The following is a 17,932-nucleotide window of genomic DNA, read 5'->3' as shown; positions in this document are numbered from 1 at the left end:
TGAGCAGCATTAACAAACGGTCGCCTTAGGCATACTATATCTAAATCCGTTATTCGCCATGTGAAATGTATACATTTCACCTATTGTATCTACGCCTTCTGCGTATATGGCTTTCCACGTACTAGTGCAATCTCCATTTATTGCAGAGGTCCATAGGTGCGGGAAGATTTCATATCTTATAGCTTTTTAACCCTTGGATTACTTGCCTCTGGAATTCTCTACCGACACTCTGCTTCTAAAACTGTACATATACGCAGGAATTTTTACGTAATTTGAAGAAACACCTTGCTACACAATCCTCTAATAAAGTTGTCCATCCCTTATTGAATGTGCCCCGATCAATTTGCTGAACTTATAACTACTAACCAACCTGGCTAGGAGCAACAGCTCAACGCTTAATTATAGAGATCTTGAAATATTGCGAAATATGTATTCTCCGATAACCTCTTTCCATGAATGTTCTGCCTTTGGAATTTCTTTCCTGGTTCTGGTTTCTCCGACCGTGCTAGCATGTAAAAATTTGAACGTAATCTGATAAATATCTTGTTGTACAACTTTCTATTCCTGATGTCCCTCTATAGCGCAGGATGAAAATATCAAACTGAACCAAACTGCTTGATCAGTAAATCAGAGTAGACCAATATCATATTGAATCAATCTGCATGATAAGTAGATTAGACTAGGCCAAAGCGCAGAACTAAAAAAAATCAAACTAAAACAAACTACACAATCAATTGATCAAAGTGAGCCAAGCGCAGGACGAAAATATCATAATGGATCAAACTGCGTGATTAGTACATCAAACTGGGGTCCTGGCTATGACCTTAAACTATATCCGATGGTGAGGCCTCAGCTTGCGGGCTTTGGGGAGTGTGGAGCCACCCTTTAATTGTCATTGCTCCCAGGTCCACTCTAACCCGGACTGGTAGTACATGTTAGGGTCCCAACTATGGGTTAAATAAAAACCAACTTTAAAAAAAAATATATACACTATTAAAAAAATTCTTCCAAATCACTGGATTCGGCATTAAATAACCTGAAAAGGATTAATATGTCGTAAAACAAAAACAACCAACTAAATCAAACTGGACCAAAGCGCGGAATGAAAATATCAAACCAAATCAAATTTCATGAATGAATAGGGCAAACTGGACCAAATTGCAGATAAAATTCAAACTAGACCAAACGTTAGGACAAAAAAATCATGAGAAGATTTGTATTGAGGCTATATAAAAGCTTAGAATCTTTCAGAATATAACTAATGGAATGAGTATTTCTGTAAATTGCAAGACTGTATTATTACATGATAAGGTTACTTACAGAGTGTCCTTAACAAATTCTTCTGGCATAGTCATTCCTAAAATGCAGTCTTTCTTGGACTCTACTCGTATTTAGTATAAATTAATTTCAGTTTAGGCTTGCGTTGTCCACCTAGTTCTATTTATAAATGACGAACTGATTTTTTGTTGTTGTTATTGTTTGAGCGGCGTTCAATGATATGCAGAAACACTTTTGTTATCATCACATTGTAATGTTATTGAGGTTGTGTTCGTGTGACTGTGTGTCGTGTTACTAAATGTCTATAGTGGGGTTCTACACTATCTGAACCATTTTTTACTCTTGCAGTCTATTTACGTTTCGTGATCGTCGAAGTGGGTTAGGGTTAGGGTATTGGTAGATGTGCACATATATGTGTGCATGTGTATATATGTGTATTTGTATGCGTGTACATACAATTTGTGTGTGTGTGTGTGTGTGTCAGATATAACATCAACACGTACATGAATTTCGACATATCTCATCAAATTTTAAACTGCGTCGTTCGTCTTAGGTCCACTTGGGAATTTAATTTGTTCTTGGATGGAAGCTGGAACCTGTGGAAGAATGCATTTAAACTCAAAGATGATGGTTGATTTTATATAGTTTTTCATTACTTCCCAGGTGGCGATCGCAGAAGAATGGGAAGTTAATATCTTTGCTTGGGCGATTAATTCCAGTCCCCATTTAGAGACACGTCAGCTTCCTTCCCGGTGATGAGGGGAACGGCCTGTTAAACCGTCCGCTCTGTTTGACGTCCTCCTTCCAACTCCTCTATTGCCTCAGTTAACCAGAACACGAGACAACAGACAGGTACTTCCGATGCTGGTCAAATCTCTTCCGGCGCAACTTGTCCAGTTTATACCTCAACATGTGTTGGCAAGTTTTATTAAAACATAGTTTCACATCTCATCTCTAGTTTTTTCCCCCAATTAGTTAGATAGATAGATAGATAGATAGATAGTTAGATAGATAGATAGATAGATAGATAGATAGATAGATAGATAGATAGATAGATTTCCCCCTTGTTTCATATTGATTCCATTCTAACTAATTGGAGACAGATGCGTGATTGAAATAACGAAATGCCATCTACAACTAGATAGATAGATAGATAGATAGATAGATAGATAGATCGATAGATAGATCAATAGATAGATAGATCGATAGCTAGATCGATGGATAGATAGATCTATAGATAGATAGATAACAGCTAATTTCTCTTCTGTTCCACAACTATATAAGATCATCAGTAGTAACAATGGTTTCAATCACCAGACCTTTGTTTCACAAATTTTTATTTGTGTTATTATCTCAAACCATGATGTCTTTCAAAAACTCCACCGAAAATTGTTAATCGGAAAAAGAGTTACCACAGTCTAACTAGAGCAGCAATAGAAAGGCAATGTTCATTTTACGGAAAAAGGGTACTTTGTGCAAATCTCCCAATCTCATAAGTAATACTTATATACGGCGATTCTTTGTATGTATAGACTTATATGTATATATATATATATATATATATATATATATATATATATATATATATGCATATATGTTGGTATATGTGTAAATATATGTGTGCATGTGTATATATGTGTATATGTATGTGTGTACATACAATTCGCACGCATTCCTCTTTATTTACTTTTCGTTTTCTTTTATTATATTTTATTTATTTATACTTTTAATTAATTTTTTTATATTTTATTTTATTTATTCATTTTATTAATTATTTATATCGTACGCTATTTATTATATATGTATCATTTATGTTTATTATTTTATTACTTATTTTGTTTGCTATTTTTTATCTACCTGTCTATATCATTTTTTTTTCGATAGGAACGCATCATAACTTATAGCATGTCTTAGATACAATACTTACCCTTAAAATTTGACACGTGAGGTGCTATCCTTTAACCGAAAAAAAAAAACAATTACATATTATACGACAATTAATTTTATTGATTTGAAAAGCTCGTTTATTTTCAATTACGATTATATAAGTGTCGCAATAGTGATAGGATGGGGTACGCATAAAAGACTATCGAGAGGTTGGCCCCGATGCAGTGTGTATTCTCTTCTGATGAATTAACATTATCTGGAAACCGAACTACAATTAAAAGCAGCCTACACCAAATTTACGAATAGAATATAACTACATTAAAAAAATGACAAAATGATCCATTCTGAATTTCCGACACTAACTGAAGATGAAGGAATATAATTACATTTGAAAACATACGTTTTAATAAAACCTACTTAACAGAGCGATCATCGAGCATTTTGTATATGTCTTTCCATATTAAATTCATATATATATATAGTTAATATATATATATACCTACACACACATATATAAATACATATATATATATATTTAAAATATATATACACACACATATATAAATATATATATATAAAATATATATATATATATATATATATATATATATAAATGCACTGGTTATGGTTATTGATATGAAACCAATCAGTGTGTGCGTATATATATATATATATATATATATATATATATATATATATATATATATATATATATACAGCCTTTGAGATTTGAAAAAAAATCACTCCACCGCCGGTCGAGTGTGAGGGAAAATTTACTCGCCCCAAACTATTTTACTCGTCCGACTTTATGTCTTAATTTTACAACAATTCAAGAAATTACCGTGTGTATAATCTAACAAGAAAATATTTGTTTAACTCTTGTAAATCAACTATTTTATTGCTACAAACATTTCAGTAAATATTCAAGAAAACATTAAAATACACCATCATTATCTGTATATAGCATCATTCATATTATTTTCCCATAGAAATAAGAATCATTTTTTCGGATGCTTGACGGAACGATGCGTTTTTTCCTCTTTAAAATGTTCGTCTTTACTTTTGTAAGCATGAAGTGTATGTAGTTGTAGCGTCGAAGAATTTATTTCCAAATGAGTTTCAAACTCAGAGAGCTAAATGAAGGCGACATTTTGACTACACGCTGAATACGTAAATTTGACCTCTTGTTAACCTTTAGTGTAACCACTCTTTTTTCAATACGATATTCCAAGGGTCTCACAGCTAGAGATGAAAGAATTCACAAATGATGAGACATAGGTCATTCTAAGTCACCGCTTATTTGAGGGTCGTAAAATAAATGTGTTTTTCCCCGTTTCTTTATTTAAAGAAATTTTGTCGACTGGCGGGCGAGTGATTTACGACTTTTAGTCGCCTCACGAAATTTTCAATCGATTGTGATAACCGGTCATGTAAAGTCTCAAAGGCTATATATATATATATATATATATATATATATATATATATATATATATATATATATAATTCTTAGTTCGTTCAAAGTCGATAAACCCATATTTCTACATTACCAATTTATTTTAAATTTTCAGACAATCCATCCTTAATGTCGAGGAATGTTTCTATGTTAATAAAATTAATAAACATCGCCAATTATAAAAATATTAAATAAAATAAAATTATTTTTCGTAAGCCCATACTGCGGACCTGTTTTTATTGGTGGAACTGAAGTTTCGTTTCAATTCATTTCATACACCACGATTTGACGAGGCGAATTAGATTTCATTTTCTGTTTACTCGATAAGTAAAAAAAATTCCCCATTTTATAATTTTAAATTCATTTTTATCTTCAAAATTTTGTAATTGTAAAAATGTTTGTCTTTATTATAATCAGGCAAAAAAAAAATAGTTGCTCGCTTGCGTTTGAGTTGAAGCATAATAGTTGAAGTCGAGGTTGTTTTTTTGTTGTTTTTGTGTTTGTTTTTGTGGTTTTTGTTTTCTGTTTTTGTTTTTGTTTTGTTTTTGTTTTTTTTTGTTTTTTTTGTTTTGTTTTTTAAACAGTTGTTTCGATATAAGAAAATATGAACTTTTTTATTATTAAAACTATAAATTGTTAGGTAAAAGTATAGTTTTTTTCGAAGAAAATTTACGGATTGGTAACGTGCTTAAATAATATTTGGTGCTAATGCAGAGAGTGATGCGCGCTATTTTTTAAATCGTATTTCCACCTTTAATTAAATTTTTATGATATGTTTTTTATTCAATTGTAAGATTAAAGTACAGAATAGGTACAAAGCACCCTTCCCTCTTCATGTTAAGAATGGCTTTTTAAATAATAACGTTATTTCAGCACGGTCACTCTCTGCATGAGTACCGATTAGGTACTCATGCACTTATTGATCCGTGCTGAAATAAGAACGTTATTATTTAAAAAAACCATTCTAAACATGGGGAGAGGATGGTGTTTTGTACCTTATCTGTATTTTAACCTTACAATTGAATAAAAAACGTATAAAACTTTAATTAAACGTGAAAATACAAGTTTTTCACGTTTAATTAAAGTTTTATTTTTTTATTCAATTGTAGGGTTATGAGGTAAAAAACACCCTCCCCTCCCCATGTTAAGAATGGCTTTTTAAATAATAACGTTATTGTTTCAGCACGGATCACTCTCTGCATGAGTACCGATTAATGTTTTGTTCTTTGCGGTAAATATCCAGATACGCTATAACAGAACACCACCACTCTAATTTGTGTTTTTATAGGTAATTGAGGTCGCTGACAACGAATCTGATAGTCAAATTTGGGGCAAGATTATCGTTTGCATGGTATTAACCCCTGAACCCACGAAATACTTTCCACCATTTTGCAGCTTCCGATTACGCTGCGAGCGCTGTAGCGTAAACGTTGGCTTCAACAAGCAAACTGCCTTCTCACATGGCGTACAAATCTTCCACGGAAATTTTAAAATTAGCTGAAAAAGAAATAAAACAAGAAAAGGGGACCACTCCAAGTTGGGGAGGAAGGGGGTAATTTAATTTTTTTTTTTTTCCTAGAACATAGAATTTTCAAAAAGTACATTATACCACGTTTTGGGTGGAAAAAATTACGGACTGACATTTTTTAATGACTTACAATTAAAGAAAGTGACAAAAATTGGGGGACCCCCTTTTTTTTGTCTCACGTAGTTTTTTATGCGGTTTACAAAAACATAAGCACCAAACATTTTTATGTTTTTCGTTCTTTTTGTGTGGGAAGGGGATTCAATTATAGAACTTATGTGGCTTAATATGTGCTTCTGCAGTTTAGTAAACCGTTTTTTCCGTAAGTAACAGACCGACATTTACCGATTAGAACACCATTTAACATTTTTCGAAGATATTACTGTTTACATTGGGGGTGCGAGCCGGAGAGGGTGTTGGGGCATGCCCCCCCCCGCGCTCGCGCCCCGTTCCCCCACTGGCACCCCCAATGTAAACAATCTTCGAAAAATGTTAAATGGTGTTCTAATCGGTAAATGTCGGTGCGTTACTTTTTGAAAATTTGAAAATTCTATGTTCCAGGAAAAAAAAAACGATTAAATTATCCCCCCCTTCTCCCCAAGTTGGAGTGCTTTCCTTTTCTTGTTTTATTTCTTTTTCGGCTAATTTTAAATTTTCCACCCAAAAAGTGCTATAATGTATTTTTGAAAATTAGAAAATTCTGTGTTCTGGAAAAAAATAAATTAAATTACATCCCCCCCCAACTTGGTGTGTTTTTCTTTTCTTGCTTTAGTTCTTTTTCATCGAATTTTAAATTTTCCACGGAAGATTGGTACGCCATGTGAGAAGGCAGTTTGCTAGGTGAAGCAAGCTGTCGTTTATGCTGCCGCGCGCGTGTAGCATAAACGGAAGCTGAAAAATGGTGGAAAGTAGTTCATGGGTTAATACCATGCAAACGGCAAATTTGCCCCAAGTTTGACTATCCGATTCGTTGTCAGCGACCTACATTATCTGTAAAAAAAAACAAAAACAAATTAGAGTGGTCGGTGTTCTGTTGTAACATATCTGAATATTTACCTTTTTTGCTTTTTTTTTTAAGGTAGCTATTTTTAAGAAAACCTTGTTTTACAAAATTGAAAGTACACTTTTTTCTTTTTTTTTTCTTTTTTACAGAAGTTGTTTTTACATAAGAAAATATGAATGCTTTTTCTTTATTAAATAAATTGGGTATTTATGCACTTACCAATACGTGCTGAAATAACGTTATTATTTAAAAAACCATTTCTAACATGGGGAGGGGAGGGTGTTTTGTACCTATCCTTACAATTGAATAAAAAAATGGTAAATTTTTAGATTAGGTCAACCTCCACAAATTTTTTTTAAGTGACGGTTTTCGGCTATCTATACTGAATAAGGAAATCGCATTGAAATTTTGCAGAAATAAGTAGTTATCGAGATATAAAAAGTTGTATAATGCATTGTAATCTCTGGTGGCCATCTTTTTACGCGCGTGCACGCGTGTCATAAAAAAATCTAAGCGAGTAACAAAGATGGCCGCCAAAGAATACTATGCATAAAACAACTATTTATATCTCGATAACGACTTATTTCCGCAAAATTTCAATGCGATTTTCGTATTCAGCATAGTCGAAAACTTTTAAAAGTCGTCATTTAAAAGAAAATTGGGGAGGTGGAACTAATTTAAAAAATACAAAAAAAAACAGAACTTTGATTAAACTTTGAAATACGATTAAAAAAATAGCGCGAATCAGTAAGGGCATTAGCACCCATTAATCGACTAACGTGACCTTATTGCCAAATAAGCTCCGGCTACGATGTTAAACGCGACGTTCACATTGTTTTGGGGGGTTTTTTCAAGTTAAATTCAACTTTCACAATATCTTTTTATTTGTTTATAGTTTCACGATATCTTTTAATAATTATAAATTGTTAGTTAAAAGCACAGAACAGTTACAAAACACCATCCCTTCTCTATGCTAGGAGTGGCTGAAAAAAATAAAAATAAAATAAAAATATTAGGTACTCATGCAGAAAGTGATCCGTGCTGAAATAATAAGGTTATTATTAAAAAGCCATTCTTAACATGGGGAGGTGAGGGTGTTTTGTATCTATTCTGTACTTTAACCTTAAAAATATCATAAAACTTTAATTAAACTTGGAAATACGATTTAAAAAATAGCGCGGATCAGTAAGTGCATCAACATCAGAAATTGTTTGGTGAAATACAGAAAAGTTTCTACCAAGAAAACTGTTATTTTTTTAGCCATTCTCACCAACCGGAGGCGATGGTGTTTTGTCACTATTCTGTGCTTTCAACTAGCAATTTGCTTTGCTTTCATTTATTTGTTTTTGGAGAACTTTTTCGAATTATCTCACATTTTTTTAATACAATAACAAAAAAAAACTATTTAGCGTTTCAACATTTTAGCAACGTTCGGTCGAGCCCAAGCCATGATTGACGATAACTCCTGGATCCAATTCTACAAGAGTACCATTTTTTTCATTTTCGCCCCCCCCTTTTTTTTTACTTTTAGGAGTTGATTGCTGTACTAAGAATATAAGAAACATGCATTTTCTCTTTTTATTAGAATTTTCCATTACACAAAATTAAGCGACAGCAACGCGTGGCAGGGTACAGCTAGTATATATATATATATATATATATATATATATATATATATATATATAATGAGAGAGAGAGAGAGAAAGAGAGAGAGGGAGAAATGTACTACACATAAAATTTTAAAGAAGAAAATGTAGGCATTTACCAAGGTATGGAATAAAGTAAAACTATGAGTGGTACTGATTCTTTCCTGTACTCATTTTTGATATAAAACACCAGCATATTTGCTAGTATACTCACACACACACACACACACACACACACACACACACACATACATATATATATATATATATATATATATATATATATATATATAATAAATATAGAAATAATAACATCGGCTTCATGCTTTATGAAAACCTATTAAATTACTATTATAGAAACACACATTGATATCTTAAGCATTATATATATCTAACTATATATATATATATATCTAACTATATAAATATATATCTAACTATATATATATATATATATATATATATATAAAAGTGAAAGTGTCTGTCTGTCTGTGTCTGTTTACATTTCTCTACGAAATAACTCTGTCAATTTTTAGTCTACAAACTCGAAATTTGATATATAGCGTAGTGAGATTTGGGAAAATCTATGCGATTGATTTTCGGCCAGAAATTTGGCGATTAAGGGGTCAAAGTTCAACGATTTGACCTTTGAAAACTCTACCAAACTTCTCCGACAATTTTGGGTCTAAACACTTTAAATTTTTGATATAGGTTCATTGGACATGGATCTTACTTAATAACTCGATTTGAGCCCAAAACAATAAATGTTAAGGGGTCATAATAGGGGTCAAAGTTAAAAAAAAAAAACGACCGCTTTTTTTTTTTGCTCAACATACACTTCCAAATACCCGGGCAACGCCGGGCACCTATGCTAATATATATATATATATATATATATATATATACGCAACCGACAACGAACATTATTGTTTTTAATTGGCTGCTGTGCAAGGATGATCAATCCAATATTAATAAAAAAAAATTACATCTACACCCATACAGTATATATATATATATATATATATATATATATATATATATATATATATTCATAAGTTTTTATTTGGTTTTCGATTCAAGCTTATGCACCCAAGTCGTACGAATATTTATTTTTAAATCACAACTTTATAACATATAAAAATCGATAGAACATTAACTCTATAATAATATATACGAAACCTTAAAGAATTAAAATATCATATTTAAGCGTACTTTACGACCGGGCTTTACTGGGCGTTCGTGCTAGCTTAAATAACAACACATTTATGATGAATAATATAAAAGAAAATAAAAGAAAAGAACACTCGAAAACAATGACATTTTACGATTATTCGACAAATAACGTTTTATTCGTCTTGATATATATTTTTTTCCGAAGTGATTCACCATAGAGAATATTCGGGTGGAATTCCGTCTGGTGCGTTTAAGTTTTTTTTATTTGTATATTTGTCAGCGTGTATCCTTGTATAGTCCGATCCAGCGTCTAATTCCAGGATGCTGGCCTATTCAGACCCACTACGATTTCGATATCGTCTGCTGCAATAGAAAACAAAGAGAATAATTCATCAAAATGGCGCCAATAAAATCGTTATAACATGATATATAAATAGAAAATAAATTCGTCTCTCCATCCTACTTTCGTCATAATTTTTAAATGCCATAATTACATAGTAGATGTTATCTATATAATTATAAATTTCAGATCAACTTGCTTGCTTGGCGGGTAAATCGTCTATTAGTTTTTTGTCTTCCGATTTAAAAAAAAAAAATCTGCTTAGCTTTTAATGGCCACCATGTCTTAAGTCCTATATTAAAACCACTGCCGCTATTCAAAACATGCACAAGGTCAACAGTATTTTTGTTTTAACTTGCTTTAAAGCGCTTTCCTTTAAATAAGTGTAATTTAACACCGTTGAGTAACAAAAAAAAGATATATTTAAAAATATACAATATATAACTATAATCATATTTATAAGCATATTTAGTGCTTTTGGTAGCGCTCTTGTGGATTCTGTCGATGTATTTTAAAAGCCTTACTTACATAAATATTTTCTCTCCAAGACGAGGAGGAGGTAGAACTTCGTTTTAATAGTGCTTTTAGTAGGGCCTCCTTAATTTTAATTAGTGTTTGCAGTAGTGCTCTGGAGGCTTCCTAAGTGTTATTGCTTTCACTCATCACTTTAAAAACAATGTTTTCTCAATACAATAAAAAGACAATATAATCTCAAATGACTTTTTATTTTGAACATTTTTCATCCCACCCTACTTACTAGTCGTACCCTACTTACTAGTATCATTTAGAAATGAAACGGAGCCCGGACGCGCGTATGGCAGCTGTATGCAAATGACCGAAGCATATGGGGCATGACGTCACAGCATGGACAAAGGAACAACATTACAAATAGAACGTGTGCGAACACCGATGATCATGTTAGACACACGTAGGTGACGTAATAACCGAGATCTTACTAGAGGAGGAGGAATATAATGTCTGACACAGCGAGTTGAATTTCTTTCCTATTTCTTTACTAATGTTCCCTACGACGGAGTCTACAACGTGTTGGTTCCTTGCCTGTTAACACATGTTTATACGTGTGTAACGTTACAGAAATATCAGATATCTTAACTGCGTTAAGAAATAAAGGACATTAAATTAATAGTAAATTAATTTCGCAGGAAAAAAAGCGGGTGCCAACCTATTTGGACCTTCTTATAATTAGAACATTAAAAACTAGCTTAACACACAATGTCTTGTGTGCAGTTCAGTCATAATTCCATAAACCTCCCAGTGCAAAGATATATGCGAAAGATATTTGCTTGCTATTACAAATAGAAAATAATAATTTCATATAACTAGTCACATCAAGTATGTCAGGGTTGCCTAGTGGCGAACGGAGATGAACCCAGCGCACCTGGCATGATTTATATGCGATTCATAGATTAGTTCACAAAGACAGAACACAGTAGAAACAAGTGTTGATGATCGCGCAAGAAATAATGACGTCTTCGATAATTTGAAAAGTTTCGTCACAGTTCACGTCCAGTAAGCGGTTACACAGTCCACGTCGAGTACGCGGTTACACTATTTCATGGTCAGATATACAGTATATAGCTATAATCTTATATATAACCATATTTATTGCTTTTAGTAGTGCTCCTGTGGATTCTGCAATGTATTTTAAAGGCCTTACTTAAAAAAGTATTTTCTCTTTCAGAAGTGGGGACAGAAACTTTATTTTAATAGTGCTTTTGGTAGGGCCTCCTTAATTTTAATTGATGCTTGCAGTAGTCCTCTGGAGGGTTCCTGAGTTTTTTTTCTCATCACTTAAAAAAAATGTGTTCTAAATACAATAAATAACATAAAATATCAGAATCACTTTTTTACAGCAATGTAAAAATTTAGAACTTTTAATAATTTGATTAATTGAATGGAAACGTTTTGATTACGATTTTCAGACTGTGAATAATTCATAGACTTTAAATCATCGGTAAATCTCTCTTCGATATCTCAGCTTAAATTACCTCCCTCTTGTTTTACAAGGATTTAAAAAAAATATTATAAAAAAAAGATATATAATTAGCTATTTATGTAAACTTCTAATGCAAAATATATAAAATTAGCTTTTTTTTTATTTGTGCCTCTGAACTCATTATTTTGGTTTTGTTTATAATCTTACATTTCTCTCGCGATCTCACATTTAATTATTAACTTAACTGTTTTCATTAAAATGTGTCTCCAAATACAAATGACGGAAAATCTTGCGCCCAAATGAAGCCGTTCTTCGATCATTTCTTTTAGAAACTTGAATAAAAAGAATTCATTTTAATTTGGTATATGCTGTCATAGAATCAGATGTTAAAAACTGGACTTGACAGCAAATTCTCGCCATGATATATTTTTTAATATAAATAACTATATATGATAATGGAAGAAGAATAGAAGCATAGAGAAAAATAGATAGAGAGAATGAGAAGGACAGAGAGAGAGAGAGCAAGGTAGGGAGAGGGAGAGAGGGGGAGAGACGGGGAGAGAGAGTGAGAGAGAAAGTGAGAGATAGAGAGAGAGAGAGTGAGATAGATACATAACTAGATACATAGATAGATAGACAAATGGATAGATAGGCAAATTAAAAGGAATTAACCGAGTTATGTGTTTCAACAATGTTTCGTCATTATTTCGAGCGTGCGTGTGCGTGTGTGTATTAATATACATATATATATATATGTATATATATATATGTATATATATATATATGTATATATGTATATTACATTTCGCTTAGTAAAAAGTATGCTTTCGAAATGTCGATCGAAGAAAAGGGTACAAATAAAGTATATGGTGTCGGCACTGAAAATTAAGAACTTACAAAAGATATTTATTTAAAAAGAAAACGATCCGTGGATAACCCCCTCTCTTTCTCTCTCTCTCTCTCCCTCCCTCCCTCTCTCTCTCCGTCTGTCCCTCCCTCCCTTTCTCTCTCTCCCTCTCGTTCTCATTCTCTCTATCTATTTTTCTCTATGTTTCTATTATTCTTCTACTATCATATATAGTTATTTATAAAAAAAACAAAAAAAAAACATCATGGCAATCACGCTACACGGAATCTTCGGCATTTTATCCACGTAAGAAATCGTCAGGCGGAAATGCATAGAATCCGTGTAGCCTGTTGTTTTTTATATATAAACATAATATTTAGTTTCAGATTTTTCTTATTTCGTTCTGTTATTTCATTAGCCAATGGCCGTACATCACTCGCACAAACGTTTAGCATATATTTAGTCCTATTTTATTGTTCTGTTTCTATAGGATGACGTATCTTTTTCTTTTATGGATGCATTAAATTAACAGTTGAGCTCACTAGTTTAATATATAGTAGTTTTTAGTTATTTCTATTGAATATTTCGTGCAAGTTATTGTGAAAGTGTTTTTTCGATAAGACAAGAATTTGCTGTCAAGTCCAGTTTAAACATCTGATTATATGACAGCGTGTGCCAAATTAAAACTGAATATTTTCGCAGTTCACCTCGGAAATCATTGTACTGTTCAACTTACGTTTGATTTCATAGCGTCTTCGTGGAGTTTCATCTCTTTGTATCTTTCCAATGCCCCGTGTAGTTGGACAACCATGTTGGATTCGATCTTGAGGAAAAGCTGAAACTCAGAAAAAAATAAAATGAATATCAAACACTCGTAGATAAGACGATTATCGGTTCACCATTATAATCTATTTAAACAAAATTTTACAAAGATAAGTTAAGCTGTGTGATAAATGAGCGGAGTGTGTTAAAGTCGATTACCCTTGCGCGTTGTCAATCAAGCTACTTTCGTTTAGTTGATGTATGTGGGCAGAAACTCTATAGAAGTGGTCAGGAATGGGAAAGTAAGTTTAACAAAAAGAAATAGATACTATTTGTGCAGACACTGGCTTATTCAGGATGTCGTTTATTTTATTTTATTTATTGTTTTGCAATTATGTTTACTCTTTTTATTATCAGCTAGTGGTGAGGGGCAGCTTTTTCTGGGCGTAAAATATGCTAAAATATCATATTTTAATTCGTCCAGATTTTGTATATATTATAAACTCGTGATTTCAAAAGTAAAAAAAAAAAAAAAAAAAAAAAATGTTTTCCGGTGTCATCAGCTAGAATCGAAATCGAAACTGTAGCATTCAAAGCTGACGACGTTACCATTTCATAAACGTCACACGCATATCAACCGCTTAAAAATTAAAAATTAAAAAGTAAATAAAGATGGGTGTGCAAAATGTATAACGATGTTTTTCAATTTTTAACCCATTTTTGACCCCTTAAAGATAATTTTAACCTGCTAAAGGCCCATAAAAGAAAGGTTTGTAAAAAATCCAACATTAGCCCCTAGCGCCGCTCTACGGCTTTTAGTTTCAAAGGAGATAGAGTTTGAAAATATGGAGACAGACAGATAGACATACAAACAGGCATATATCCTTTTTTATATATAGATTAATCAACACTACGTTTATATTTAACTTTTAAAACTTATTTCCCTTCAATTAATTCAATAAACGAATTAAACACTTTTTACTATTCACATATATTTTTACGGCATAATCACATTCACACAGCGGTTCTCGTCAGATCTCCGAAATTAAGCAACTTTCAGTTTGTCTAGTACAAGATGAGTGACCACTTGGGAATTCTAGGCGTTGTCTGTGCTTTCTGCTTATCTCGGCATTGTTTCCAGTCGTCCTGAACCTCCACTTTTCACTAGTATTCAGCAATGTCAACTCGGGAGACGTGTGGTTGGAGATTGCTCACCTATTGCCACAAAATTTCACGCGCAGGCAACCTTACAGTGGGTATCCATAGTCTGTCAAGACTGAAGGAAGCCATTATTACTATTCCCAACGAATTTTGAAAACATGTATGTTTACTAAAAGTTATGAAAACGATAATGGCTTGTTTTGGAGTCACCATCCAGACATACTTCTACGCACTCAAACTGAGCTAACCTAACGTATTCAGTAATCAACCAAACCAAACCTCACGTTAAATAATTTGGTTATTTAAACATCGGAATGAAAGTTAACCTATAATTCTGTAGTTTAACATTTCTATACAAATACTAATTTATAAAAAATGGAATCTTATTTATTTAACATATAATTTTATTTTGTTGGATTTTAAAAGTTACACACAAATAACATTTAACCTGAAAAAGCAAAATTTACTTCTGACTCGACAAATTTCCTTTGTTATTGTAGTACTATGTACTCCGCTGCAATCTATTTTAAATATTATTTCGCCGATCTAGGACGACTGCTAATATGAAACATATTTAAATAATTAACTACAATAAAAATTAGCAAGATGAATATCTTATTTTAATTTTAAGAATATGAATATATATATACTGAGTGCTAAAAAATCAAATGTAAGGGACAAAATTGTTTCATAGCATCCCGGAAAACGCCGTGAGCGGATAGTATAATATTAAAATTAATATTTATACTTGTTTGCTTACTTGCACATTGAATGTGTTTATAGTTAGACAAAGGGTATATGAAACAAGACTTGCCGTGATAAGGAGAGTTGTAATAAAGGCAATCGTCTAAACAGGGGAATATGTGTAAAACAAATAAATGACGTAAATAAAAATGAAAAGTAAAAACATGTCGAATAATAGGCAGATAACGTAAAAAATCAAATAAATGAAGAAGAAAAATAAAAGCCCAAATGTATACACTAATTTACAATGAACCAAAATTCACACAACATGCCAGGGACCGTCTAATACAACTTGTACACCGTTGGTAGTAAGGTTAACTTTAGTGTCAAAATAATTCTGCTCTGATAGTAAACAGTACCGTATAATAACGTTGACACACCGGTATCCGTTGGATCACCGAAGTAAAGCAACGTTGAACCTGGTCAGTACTAAATGGGTGACCACTTGTAACTTTCAGGTGCTATATGTGCTTTCCACTTATCTCAGCATTGTTTCCAGTCGTCCTGGACTTCTCCTTGCCACTGGACTCAAACAGTGCCGATTCAGAGGGGTGGTTGGTTGTTGCGCAACCCTGGCCTTACAAGTACACGTGCAGTTACCACTGCAGGGAGGGTATACTTTGTCTTTCAAGATTGAGCGGAGGCATCAAGTAAACAGAATTATGACTTCGAGATTACAAGTCTACGTTAATAAGAATAGTCACGTGGGCAATTAACTATAACAGTAGAGGAAAAGGAAAGAATTTCTAAAATTAAGGTTTAAGTAAAAAGAAAATCACTTACTTTAGCGACATTTTCAAACATGGGTAGTAAGACGAACTTGATAAATCCTATTTGCGCCGAAGGCTTTGTGACTTTTTCTCGGTCCATGAATGGGGCCACAGGAAGTCCTTCCAGTTTTTCCCGGTCAGCCTGGTTGAAATACTCTTCAAGAAGGCAATCCACCCAAGGCTCGGACACCTCCATCGGGCGGACCTCATTCGATATATCGCAGCATTTTATCAGGACCATTTTCAGCTGAAATGTACGAATATACGTTATCACATAACCAGTTCCAAATACACACGAGTGTTCAACTGAGTATAGAAGGTGCACAAAAAAAGTGAAAAATTAGTATCTCTGCTTATATCTATAAAATACACTTTGTGTGTATGTATGAGAGAGAGCGAGAGAAACAGTTCCGAATGAACTCCGAAATGGTTGGGCCGATTTTTATAAAACTTCACGCAAATATACTTAATGTATCTCGGAGTTCTCTTAAAAAAAATTTTTTTATCGGAATACCTCTGAAAAATATCGAAAATCGTTAATCGATAATCGAATAATCCGATTAAAGAAAGAAACTTCCGATTTCAAACAAAGTTAACACCTTATAAAGCTTAACATCACAAGTGCATTTGAAAATGTTTATCACCGCACAACCAGAAGGGCCCCGCGTAAAAAAAAACAGTAAGCTCTTTAATAAGACAGAGGCGCATTCGAAACGAATGTTTCTGTTTAGAACACAATGGAACCATAATACTTTACTTTGGAATTTAAAATTTTAATCCAAGCCATTATATATAAATAATTTTATAAAATTAACACTATGTTCTCTACAGTGCAATGTACAATGTATTATGTTCTAAGACAGCGAGAGTGCATGTAAAGTTTCTTCCCGGTTCAACGTAGTGGGTCCCCAACTAGAGCAGGTAATTAATCGATTAGATTGAAAAATGGACAATTTTACCGATTTCGATGACAACAGATGTATGGTATTGAACATTGGTTGATCCTTATTCAATCCCGGGCAACGTTTGGTCCATTTGCTAGTTTAAGATATACGGCGGATTTTAAGTAGAGATTGGAAATGTGGTTATTGCATTTAAAGACAAGGCGAGGTGATTCAAACGAAACCTTTGAAATATTCATTTAGCATAATATCAATGGACACTTTTAATTAATATTTGAAAAAAAAAATGAAGGAAAAAGACGAATGGAAAACGTTAAGTTGTGTAAAGAGTGTTGGGACGTTAAAAATATTTAAACACACTCAAATGAAAAAAAAAACAATTCTTCAAACAAAAAAATTTCCTCAGTCTATAATGATTTCTTTTCAATTTAAAATGTTCGTTAGAGCCAGGGTGAATAGAAACGAGAATGAGAACGTGCTTCAT

The 17,932-nt window shown here is 32.7% G+C and overlaps 1 protein-coding gene across 4 annotated transcripts in view; it reads right to left on the bottom strand.

The window, feature by feature from the left end:
• Window positions 1-10,106: 10,106 nt before the first annotated feature.
• LOC145277958 (high affinity cGMP-specific 3',5'-cyclic phosphodiesterase 9A-like) overlaps window positions 10,107-17,932 on the bottom strand; it is a 466,702-nt gene continuing 458,876 nt past the window's right edge. For all 4 annotated transcript variants that reach the window (XM_080130080.1, XM_080130079.1, XM_080130081.1 and 1 more), the window contains exons 14-16: window positions 16,560-16,793; window positions 13,846-13,944; window positions 10,107-10,328 (exon numbers count right to left, since the gene is read on the bottom strand). In XM_080130080.1, coding sequence (XP_079986206.1) covers window positions 10,308-10,328; window positions 13,846-13,944; window positions 16,560-16,793 — 354 coding nt within the window. In that variant the 3' untranslated portion in view covers window positions 10,107-10,307. The remainder of the gene's footprint in view (window positions 10,329-13,845; window positions 13,945-16,559; window positions 16,794-17,932) is intronic.

Source organism: Euprymna scolopes, chromosome 6, assembly GCF_053919585.1.
Source record: "Euprymna scolopes isolate OS-2025 chromosome 6, ASM5391958v1, whole genome shotgun sequence".
NCBI lineage: Eukaryota > Metazoa > Mollusca > Cephalopoda > Sepiida > Sepiolidae > Euprymna > Euprymna scolopes.
This window is presented reverse-complemented; position numbering and strand designations above follow the sequence as displayed.